Source organism: Platichthys flesus, chromosome 3, assembly GCF_949316205.1.
Source record: "Platichthys flesus chromosome 3, fPlaFle2.1, whole genome shotgun sequence".
Classification (NCBI taxonomy): domain Eukaryota; kingdom Metazoa; phylum Chordata; class Actinopteri; order Pleuronectiformes; family Pleuronectidae; genus Platichthys; species Platichthys flesus.
Genome location: NC_084947.1, coordinates 8,870,538 through 8,882,967, shown reverse-complemented (window position 1 = coordinate 8,882,967; position 12,430 = coordinate 8,870,538). Strand labels below are relative to the sequence as shown.

General features: G+C 40.5%; 1 protein-coding gene across 2 annotated transcripts in view; it reads right to left on the bottom strand.

Moving 5' to 3' along the window:
• Positions 1–12,430, bottom strand: part of oxct1a (3-oxoacid CoA transferase 1a) — a 38,122-nt gene that overhangs the window by 11,419 nt on the left and 14,273 nt on the right. For both annotated transcript variants that reach the window (XM_062381737.1, XM_062381736.1), the window contains exons 8-13: positions 8,874–8,981; positions 8,422–8,536; positions 7,744–7,838; positions 7,216–7,264; positions 6,842–6,914; positions 5,933–6,008 (exon numbers count right to left, since the gene is read on the bottom strand). In XM_062381737.1, coding sequence (XP_062237721.1) covers positions 5,933–6,008; positions 6,842–6,914; positions 7,216–7,264; positions 7,744–7,838; positions 8,422–8,536; positions 8,874–8,981 — 516 coding nt within the window. The remainder of the gene's footprint in view (positions 1–5,932; positions 6,009–6,841; positions 6,915–7,215; positions 7,265–7,743; positions 7,839–8,421; positions 8,537–8,873; positions 8,982–12,430) is intronic.

Sequence of the window (12,430 nt, the reverse complement as noted above, 5' to 3'; positions counted from 1 at the left end):
GAGAGTGGAAAAAGGGCTGGGAGAGGGGAGGTGGGGTTGAGGAAGTAGGGAAAAGCAAAGACCTTGGATATAAGAGAGGCTGTGTTTAATGTCATAGACTTGGCTGTATTATCTTATAGAACACCAGTTGAAAGTTTACAACTAAAAAAGCTCACTTAACATCCTAAACTACAAGGGCACTCAGTAGTCCACCGAGGCCCAGATCGGCAAACAAATTGAATTGCTTCTTTCTCCACCTATATCAAATATCTCCACCAAGTTTCGTCTAAATCCGTCCTGTAGTTTTTGTGTAATCTTGTTTACAATCAAACCAGCCAAAAACAAACGAACAAGGGTGAAAATGTAACCTCTTTGGCGGAGGTAATTAAACCATGAAAATCGTTGTTATTAAAACACTACACACTTTGACTTTTAACCTTCATGCACAATGTCTCCACCCTTTTCTTCCCTTCAGGGTTTTCATTAAACACATATGACTCCTACACAATGATACTCTAAAAGGGGAGCCGTGTCCCTTTTCGTATAATCAATGTTAATGCACTTTCAAAAGGGCTAGGTGGTGTGTACAGGCCCTGGGGGGGACAACACTGGTAGTGGCAGATCTGGATTTACTGCTGCGCCGGAGCCAGACACCTGCTAATGTACTCCACCTACCGGAGAGGCTGCTGTTAATCAAAATCTGTTAAACATCCATGTGACATTACTGGTCTGGTTATGATCAATAAAATGGGTCAATATGATAATAAAGATTTGAAGGAAATCACAAAATGATCTTGTTTCACCTCCGAGGGGGGAATTATTCTAGTGGAACCAGCCTTTACTATACCAAAAAAATTATTGGTTGTATGTTTCTATGTAATGATGCATTTACACAGACTGTGTTGCATTGCAGAGACAGCTGCCAGCAACACAGGGTATGACTATATGCTCACATTGAAACGTCTCAGTAATGTACATAACCTTGCTAGAAAGAAAAGACTAAAATAATATTACTCTGGAGACTTCAAGGCAGGTGTGGGCTCCAGGATAGGATTAGCTTATAGCCTATTTGATCCGGCTCAATTATGTGATTTAGTTTAATCCAATCATGCCCTTTTGGTTGCGTTTGCATTCCAGGCGTCTTCCTGATCACCTGCAACCACGGCAGGAAAATATTGTTGGTTTTTGCTTCTTAATACTGGAGGCATCCTGTTTATAGAATTCTTTTTGGACAAATCGACAGTTTCATGGCTTCATTGAATATGAAGGCTGTCATAGTCTGATTGTTCTACCAGTGGAACCTACACAGGAGATCTTAAACACAACAAATATATTGTCAGAACAATTTCCACAAAAAGAAATATCCTCTGCCCAAGTCTCCAGTGGTGTGTAATTTACTCATTTCATTAATTCAGCTCTGATGATATTAACCTTGCTGGTCCCACAGGTATTGAATTTCCTCCCCACTGTGATTGTGTCCATTTTCCCACTGTAATCTTAGCACCATATAGGAACTATGATGACTGAAAGTGTGTATCTACACACAGAAAGTACTATATGAGATATCGCTCCTATAAAATATTCAAATGTACAATAATAAGCTCTTGCCGCAAGTTGCCTTTCAATTAAAACAATAACAAACACCTATTTTGATGATGTCATGAAGCAGCGTAGGATCATGGGAGTTATTGTCTTAATCATGATTGCTGATGAGAATCTAACTGATGCCACTCAGGCAATAATCCTGTTTACGGATGAGGTCATGTATTTTAAGTTTTAAGTGCATAAACCGCAATAAATAATCTTGATGTATTACGAGTGGATAAATCTGTGGTTTTCCTTCGCCATACGTTCTTTGATCCAGAAGTTATAGCAGAGATGGGCAAAGCCACTGGTAGAGCAGGTATAATGTAATTGAAGGCAACCACAATTAAAGTTCCTGTTACCTTGAATAAAATTGGAGATTTGATGATGTAAATACACAAGTGAACAAAATATATAACCTGGATCATATTCATACAGAAGGTTAAGGAGGAACTGCTGTATTTGTTGCATTACAATTTCAATGTTAATTTTGTGGTTATTTATTTCGCTGCTACACATTAGAGCCAGTAATGAGAAAATCGTCTTACATCCATTTCACTTTTTTTACCGGCTTTGAAATTAATCCTTGCTAGGGGGGGATATACAGTAGCCTACACATATGCTAATTAAATAGGCATTAGAGATGATGTAGGTCAGGGAACAACCATTCAGAATTTAATGGCTTTAAAAGTGAGAGATAATGTGCAGGACTGCAGGATGCAGTACTGGTTGTGCAGAGCACAGATAACATGCAACTTCTTAAGTCGAAGCTCTGCTGTGATCGCACCCATCATAATGTGCAGGAGCGGAGACAATGATATAGAGACAGTCCCACTCAAACAACAAATTTCCCTCATAGAGCCACCACTGGCACACAACAAAGACTTTTCCTGTTGTTTATTATTCTGTACTTACAAAACTACTGCTCTCTATATGTGCAGGACAATGGGCTGAGAGGGGTAGCAATTCAAAGACAGGCAGGGGTGTTTTCAAAGCAACCTCTGCATGCAAGTGTGTATGTCCTTGATAAGGAACGCTAAGAAAAAAAAAGACCTGTCCAGTCAAAGTGATTGATTCAGAAGCTCATCGTTTCCATGACATACAGTGAGATAAGGGATCCTAAATATGCTGCTGTGGCAATAAGCTTAGAGAGTTTTGTGCATAATTTTTTTTTTGTGTTGCCAAGGCAACAGAATACCAGTCCCTCAATTATTGTGCAAGTGTTTACTTTCCAGTCAGCGGCAGGAACACCACAGAAAATGACCCCCTTCACAATCTAAGAGTTCCCACTTACCAGCTGGCTTCCTCTGTCTCTCTCTCTGTCTCCCCCTCAAATTCTCTGACAATCTCCGCTGCCTGACACAAATGTCTCTTTTTTAATTACATAGCGACGGACAGCCACGATCCTTCGTTACCCAGACAACTAATGATGTGAATCAAGAGGATGAGACAGGACTGACAGGGACACAATGGACAAATGTGTTGAAACTACATGTAAAACACAGCTGTGTAGGGTACTATGCAGTGTAATCTAGTCAGTAATCACAAACATGGTTTTCCTTTCCCAACTGTCACCGGTGACATTTTAAATGTGCACAGCGGAAGCTGCTTTATGCAATATGGTGCAATAATGATTAAAGGTTAATCGCTCACACCGTCAATGCAGCTCACACATATTTGCATATACTGTATGCAAATACATAAGAATGCACAGAGAGAGTGAGAGGTGTGTGTTACTACATGTAGCCATATGTAACTGATGAGAAGCTGTCAACCATATCCAGGTAAATCTGGAGAAAATAAAACCACCATGTTCTGAAGCAACTCCTTTAATAAAGCTGCCATCAGACCTTATCACAAGCTACAAACTGTATTTTAATTGTAAATTGCTGTTGAGCTATTGCAGCCCTTAAGCTGCCTCCACAGGTTTGAAATATACTTCTGATGTAGCACTTGCTCTGTTTTTAAGTTATGGCTGAAGTGTCTCTCCCTGGAAATTCAGAAAATGCCTTTACATGCAGTGTTGGGCCTGAAACACATACACACCCCTACCCTTCTGTCATACGAATTAGCTTGCTCAAGCTATTGAGGTTTTCTAGCTATGAGTGTCAACTCCAGTAGCAGCAGAATGTTGTTTGAACTATAAGGCTCTAGCCTCTGGAGTCTCCTTACGGCCAAGACCATGATCGTCCTGAGCTGTTGAACCACTGGCACTGGCAGCCAGGACTGAAGCAACCATGTTTGAGGACATGGAGGCATAGGAGAGGATGTGGGACATCTCTGAGTAGCAGATAATGAGGTGGTCTCAGGGTTTAGTTTCAGCAAAGATTTGAAAACAGATTCTGACTCACAAGAATTCTATGTGAAATGCACAGCTGTATTTGAGTTGACCACATACACATTTATTGCGTTGGTCAACTCCAATATACCTGCGCTTACATTATCTCTTTCACTTGCTTCTCTCAGATTTGAAGGAGCGAGTGAAAACGAATGCAGCACCACTCAAGTGGATGAAATCCAAGTTGGCAAAAGTCAAATATGATTCTCAATTTGAAAGCAGCGTGTGGCAAGCTGTTGGAAATCCATAAGGAGTTACATGTGACATCTCCTGTGAACTATACTGGGAGCAGCTAAATGATTAAATAGCACATACAATCCAAAATGCCTCCAAACCATTACCACTCTCACCCCATCTATTCTTTTTTCCCCAGATGTTTCAGGCTGAGCCGTGATGTAAAAGCGTTTCAAGGCCTTTAACTGGAAAATGTTCATCAGGATTCTGCGTATTAAAAGTGAATCAACATAATCACGCTGAGAGGACTGCATTCTGGACTGCATTCTGGACTCCTACGTAAAACATTTCCAATTTCACGCTGTGCACCCATCTTTAGATAGAGAATAATTTTCATTATCACAGAAGGTGGGAAGAGTAATTCTCTTCATCCATCTTTTCAAAAGAGGGGATAATGAAGAATGAAGCGTAGGTGAGGACGGAGCTGTGTGCGCCTGTGTTGCTGCATTATTCTGCTGCTCAAACTATCCAACAGTAGAATGGCCAAACAAGATAAATGCCCCTGCCTTTGAACAGCAGCAGCACAGTGGGCCTTCGATATCTGCGGAACATGCTAAATCAAGCAACAGTCTATTACAGATTATCAAGGATTAACGAGTGCAACTGGAAATGTAGAGAGAAAACAAATTAAGCGAACACGTTAGCATTAGTGCTATCTTCGACTAAATCTGCCATTTATATTTATACATAATGTTTGATTATTCATGTGCTGAAGGTCTTCATATTTAAACATCTTCCGCACACTGTGGCTGAGTTCACTTGGCTCAAACTGCCTTGCATGTGGACTTCAGTCGAATCGAAAGCAGCTGTGAGCGGGAGGGGGCTTGCTGCCTTTTAATGGGTTCATGACCTTAGCAATCACTGAGGATGACTGTGGCCACTGTTGTCCCAAGACCAATTGACCCAATGAAACATTTAGCAATAATGTGGGCCATCCATTATGGATATTGCACTCACATACACTACCCTACCCATTTGTCCCCTGACAACAAGCATATAATTGTGCTCTTGAATAATAACAACAAGGCTACACGTGTAAGAATCTGTTTCTACCGAGACATTTCCTCCTCTGAGAAAAGCTGAAGGCCACCATGCATTCAATGATGACGTAATAATAATCCCATATTTTAAATTGTAAAGACTACACTGTTAAAAGTGAGGATATAATTGCAACCATTATTTAACTTTTGAACTTGAAATGTTGACAATGTTATGTAAAAAAATAAATTAAGATGAAGTAATTAGGATTTAGTCATTAGAAAACGTTTCCAGGTATTCAGAGTAAAGCTGCAACAACTAAACAATTAATCTAGCAACTAAAACTTAATCAGTAATTAATTTATTTTCACAATTTGTTGCCTTTACGCTGATGACGGATTTTGGATTAACGGTTGGATTAAACTAGCTATTTGAAGCTGTTCCTTTCACCTGTGGCAAACTGTGATAAACTGTTGACTCCAAGGTCTCATGTTAAGTGCTTTAACAATTGAAAGTCTAACAGAGAATGCTTTAACTGAGTTTGAAACCTAAAAGAATATCAAGCATTAGACACGACTGGAACAGTTTTTGTTTTGTTTTTACAAATCTATGTCCATAAAGGACACAACATGTTTAGCAGTGAAATATAATCAGAATCCAACACAATGTGAACACCTTTCTGCCGGGAAGTGTAAAGACGACTCTTACATGTTGCAAAAAGCCGCTTATGGAGTGCGATGTTGCGTTGACTCCCAGCAGAGGGAGCAGAGAGCATGAATCTGGGCGACAGTATTACATCAAAAAGCAAAGAAAACTGACCGGGATCATCCAGTTGGCCAGGTCTCCATGTTTTGACACCTGCATGGCTCCCAGCATCGTCAGGTTGATGTGTCCCCTGAAAAGAATGACATGATGGAAGAAGACAGCTGTCAGCTTCAGAATCAGCTCATCTTACGGACTCACAAGTCCCATCATCAAAATAAAAGTATAACTACATTGTAAATAGAACGCTTTTTACTGCCATTGTACAAAAGCAGTACAACCAAATAGCTAATTCTGAAAAACAGTGCAATGGTGAAAAAACTACAGCTTTGTTTCTGTAATACAATTTGTATTTTGTGTATCTACCCTCTGGTATGCATGTACATCATCAAGACTATTGTAGCTGCACCGTTTAATGCTTATTACATATAGATATACTTTATTACCGGAATAAATTTGTTGGGGCAATCCAGCAGACACACAAACACAACAGACTGGATATTAACAAACACCCACAGAGAGGGAAATGATGATACCATTGTGACTACAAAGTCCGGGAATTTTTTTCGTCTAACTATAAATGCCTAAACCTTAGTCGAAGACTTAACTTTCCCAAAGTAGCGATTACCGGTAGGAAGCGCAAATATTGTCACCATGGTGACAAAAGCAACACTATTTTTGAGCAGTATTGGATTTCCTCTGTGCGGACAAACAGAACTGAGGCTGCAGGCAGTGCGGGTGGGCAATCTCAGACAGTTGGCAAATCAATAACAACCTTAGCAATATTGACCAGGCTGCCGTCTAGTCGTAACGGTGAATGTGGCTATTTAACTATTTTCTGGTCAAATCCTGCTTACCGGTAACAGCTGCCTTATGATGAGAGTATTTGAGATGAGACGCACTATTGAATAAAGGGGGAACAAACTTGCTAAGAAAAAACATAGAGCTTTTGTTTTGTGGACTTACCCTCGGATCATGGCAAATGACTCATCACTGGAGAAATAGGCAGCTCCAGGGAGCACGGTGACGGTCTCCTTTCCTACAGAGCACACAGGTGACATATTTGAGAAACTGAATTTTAAGGTTCATTCATCACAGCAGTACACAAAAACTCAGTTTACACAACCAAACAGGGTCAATTAAAATACAAAAGCAATTAAGAGAAAAATACAAAAGGAACAAACGATGAGTGTCAAATAAGGAAAGATCATTGTATTGTCCTCTATGCGAGTGTCTACTCATCCATCAATAATTTAGTTTGACCAATGTTTCCATAGCTTTTTATTTCCTATGTATAGCTGCATTAATCATTGGGAGGTAGTGAGTACAATGACCCTCACCAGCGTTAATCAGATCTGGATCGACTGCATCCTCAGTGGGGTACGGCCCCTAAACAAGAGAGAGAAATGAAGATGGACGTGAATGTGCACAGCGGCGAGCGGCCACACATTCACTCTCACATGTCACTCAGCCTGACCTGCCATGATCTTTCAAGGAGAGACAGACACAATCACATTTCTCTGATTAGATGAGACATTGATTTTCTCTGTGTTCAAGAAAAGGGAGCAATCCTTTCGGTTAGGAGAGGAGAGGAGAGGAGAGGAGAGGAGAGGAGAGGGTAGTAACAAACGTGGACAAATTACACATTATTTGAGGTGTTTCCACTGTCAACACATGTTATTGGAAATTCTTTCCATAGCAGCAGCAGCCTTTGTAAAAGCTTAGCCGGCAAATAATGATTGTTAGAAAGAAAAATAATCTGTTACATAACAAACGTTCAGGCAATGTGCTGCTTGTTAGCTAGTTGAGTTCGGATTCACTGAAAGCACTGAAAGACGAGGGGGAAGAAAACTCTGTTTGTGCCTTACCAGTCCCAGAATCCCATTTTCACTTTGAAGGTGCACAGTGATGTCTGGTTTTATAAAGTTGCTGGCCAACATGGGGATACCAATACCAAGGTTAGCTGATTAGCTCTTTGTTAAAGACGGTAACTATTCCATTTGTAATTATACAGTTAAAATCATGACTGACAGCCTTCTCTCTGACCACCTCACAGCCATTAACACAGTGCCTGTGAAGTGCTAATCAAAACACAACAACCCCAAAAAAACTGTAAATAAGAAAACACAATGGCAAATAAGACAATGTGTCCATCCATTTCAATATGGATTTGAATGTCCCTAATATTTCCAAGAAACCCAAATGAGAATGATTTGTCCACAAATGACTAAGTGGTTAATCAAAGATCAGCCACTTAAAATCTGTGTTTGCTTTAATAATGAAGGGCAAAAGCTCTCACAATGACATCTTAATGTGAAATGGAAAATAAGCTATCTACATAACTATAATACATAATAGCTGATGCAATCAACTGGTTCAAAGGCAACAATTACTCATTATTCTGTAAGAAAAGAAAAAGGAAGCTAAGCACATGTTTCTCAAATCTGTGGCTATAGACCAGCATCTGCTTTGGCTTAACTACAGGTTATCAAATAAAGGGCAGCATATAGCGCACAAACGTAGAACTTCTTCTTTTCAAAGGATACCATACATCCCATCCTCAAACTCCAGAGCAGCTCGGCGAATGATCCTCTCCCGAACAATATCCGAGGCCTTCTTGGGTTTGGGCTTCTCATCTTGACCTTTCTTTACTGTGCGTTTCTGGAGTCATGCAAAAAAAATAAGAGAAAATAAAGAAGAGACAGTATTTCCATTAGAGTACAAAGACACATATGAATAAAGGTTAATGTGTACGTTATCGAACACTGGTGGAAATGTCACAGCCTGCTGCAATCACTAAGTCCTTAGTTGACGCTGCTTATAATTATTAGAGGATTAATCATACAACTTCTGCAATTCTAGTTATTGGTAAATGGAACATGACTTTCAAAGCCATGGCAACATAATTCAGAAATTATTAAAAATAATGCATACAACAAGCTGTTTCAAAGGCTTTTATGTAAAGCTCTGAAAAGCTTTATATTTAATTTCTTTTCACCTCGATCCTCTTCTCGAAGCCGGCTCCCAGGACAACCCTGTGCACATAGATGCTGGGTATGTGGATGTCCTCTTCAGCAAAAGTCCCAACATCCACCACCTCCTCCACCTACACAGAGAGACAAGAGTTATTGAACACTGCGCTTTCTCCTATAAAACGTCTCACGACCCCTGAGATTATAGTTCAGATACCACAACTGTGCAGTGATTTGATTATGAGACCAGGAAATAAACCTGTGCCTAGAGAGCTATGGACTTTCACAGAGCAGCTGAAACATTTGAAAAAAGGCAATTCCTGATGAGAAAAAAGAAAATACTCAAATGTTATTTTAAGGGCTACAGCAGCCACTTCTTCTTTTGGATTTTTAATACAAAAAATAGTGATGACACACCAGCAGATATTTATTCTAAGTATGATTTCACAGGTTTAACAAAAAAACAAACTGTGACACTTTTTTCCCAGGGAAGAAAGGGTAAATATATTTTTGAAAGAAAGGTGTTGCATTTATTAATTTTAGCAACTCCACTTAGTCCAGTGAAAGCCGCCAGTTTACCCAAAGCCAGTTTGGATGACTGAGCACAGAAGAGGATCATCTGACACTCCAAACCCAGGGGACGTAGCTAGATCCTTGGATTAAAGGCGATTGAGAGAAAGGGAGTGTGGAGGAGATTGCTTTGGTGTTGGCAGGACTTTGGAAAGACCAAACACAGAGGTCAGAACAATCTCTTACTCTCCCATGTCGAAAAAAACCCAACCCATTTAGCTACCTATTTTTATTCATAGCTCTTTTCCCACAAGCTCTGCCTCTGGACTTTCTTGTAGGTTTGCGAAGCTTATTCTGATGGAGCTGCTATAACACTGGTCACTTAATGTTACCTAAATATACCCTCATGACATTTTAACCATCCTCACATTAAGATGACAGAATAATAATAAAAAAGGTCTAAGATATTAACTTATATTCCTGACACAAAAAAATGCGTCACATTTGTGGAGAGAGAGTGGGTCAGCAGAAGAAGAGTGCATGTACGTGCTGTCTGTCTGACTCACAAGACACAGGTGGAAATGGATATTGATTTAAGCAGATATGGGTCAACGTGACTAAATAGAAAGTGCGCCAGGATCACACCGGCTTCCTCCTCCATAGGTAAAACTACAAACTGAGCCTACAGCCTCCACTATACCTACACGCAGGTGTTCAGAGGAGTCGTGCAGCAGGTGTGGGCTCTACTCAGACTTGTGTAGAGCCTGAACTTCAGTTGTCGGGCTCATATTAACACTAGGCGGTATAACCAAGCACCGGGGTCCCTGAGATTTTGAGTCAACTTGACAATGGTATGAACAGCGAGCAGATGGAACTGGTTTTCAATTGTCAAACCGAGCTGAGTCGAAGATGGATGCAATTTCCTTCAAGGGGGCGAAAAAGCACTTGAAATGACAGAAAATTAAAAAGAAAGACGAGAGAGCGCCCAGGACCCAGGGTTATCATCACATCTCCTGCAGCCAAAAGGGAACTTAACCATGACAACATAATGCTCGACCTCCCTCATGCTTCTCTGTGCACTCCCGTGTGGCAGTAACCTACTTATTCCATTTACATGACTGGGGCAAGCAGCCGTTCAGAGCAAATTGAATTGAATCTCTCCTTATCGCCACATCCTCCCTCAGCACTCAGCACTGACTGAGAGGAGTCAATGGCTGAGAGTGGATCCCATCTTAGCGTTGTCATGGATACGCAGATTTTTGTCTGTGGCGAGCAAGGGGCCACTCAGGACTGCAAAGTGATTTCAGACTCTCTCTCCTCTGGATCCCTTGGTTGGGTTATGGTGAATCTTTGATGCTCCGCAGTGAAAACGAGGCCACGGAGGATGAGATTGCTGGCAGAGGAGAACTGATACAGCAGTCCCACACATCCACCCACGTCTTTCTCTGGGGGCTTAATCTGTCTTTTGTGAGAATGATGATTTCCATAGACATCTTCATCAAGCAACGCTGCACTCATCGCATTATAAAACAGTGATAAAACAGGAAGGACTGGGGGCAAAGGGAAGCTCTACGAATATTTGGTGGCATGAATTTCCAAGACTTCAGATGAATCAATGTAATAAGCAGCAGTATCGAGTATGAAGTACTTCTGTCACTTCGATCAACAGGTGTCAAATAAACGGCCCCCGCAAAACCAACAACAAAAGAAATCGCACCTCAGATGTGTTCCTCTATTTGTTTGTCTCTCACACATGCAAACAAACATGTATTCAGCTCAGTTTTAAATTAGCCTTCCAAAGCCAAATCACAGCACAATATGAAGCTCATAGAATTGAAAGGTTCTGTAGACATAACAACAAAAAAAAAACGTTCCTTTCATGTAGGTGATGTGTCCGGGCTGCACCGGTGCTCAGATGTAGTTCAGACAGGAGGTTCAACGGACCAAGAAGGATCAAGCATTAAAAATAAATAAATAAAAAACACACAAGCCTTAGACAGAATACACAAATGAGCAGGTGTGTGGAGCAAGCGAACAAGTGCACGTATAAATACACACACACAAACACATTGATTTTCCCATATCTGTAGAAAAATATTCACATCAATGAGAACAGAGCGAGGCATGAAGTGAGCTTGCAGGAGGACAGAGGGATTGAAAGTGCCCAGTGGGGACACAAGAAGCGATTTATTTCCCCCACCCCCCCGAGTGTGCGCTTTTTTAGGCTGTGAGCTTTGTCAAATCGTGTTAATCTCAAACTGATACACAATGCTACCAGATTCCTAGAATAAATACACCAACAAAGGTGTTGGTTACAGCGTTGGAGTGACGTCATATTGCTGGATGTAATGACATTTTTTGTCAGCAATGTGTGTTAAACTAAAATACAAGCCTGTTACATTTACAGTTTGACCACATTTTTAATACGTAGAACTAAATCTGAGGGGGAAATAACTATAAATAAGGATAGAAATGAGTTTATGTTTCTCCTTTATTAGTACATGTCCATGCACAAAGATGCAAAGACTGACATGACGATCAATAAATTAAATGCACCAGTTTGTTTTCAGAGAGGGATTCAGATGCACAAACAATCGTTCAGTGAAAGTGAGTCTCTCTGAGTACAGGTATTCATTTGAGCCGACTGCACTGCTATTGACCATCTGGGTTAGATTTCCAATCACCAAATGAGCAGACAGCAGCAGGTGTTTGTGTCATCGCATTACAGTATAATTCTGTCTGTTCCAACCAAACGTTAGTAAGCAGCTTCTAGAGTTCATTACAGCCCTGGTTAAAAAAAGCATCCAACTTTTAAAGTGCTGAGAGCACAACTGTGACATTTGTCCACAGGGTGGTGCCTATGCAGAATGAGTCTTTTGAAGTTATGCCAAACTACAAAAAAGGAGATAAGTGTTCCTCTGATAATCATTGAGACGCATGGCAAATTTACTAAAAATGAGGTCATTCATGCAGAGACTAAATCAACATCCAGTGGGAAGGATTTCTCCTGTTAGGACGATGGTGCAAAACACAAAAAGATTTTTCATGTTGTGTAAAAAAAATTGCAAATCAT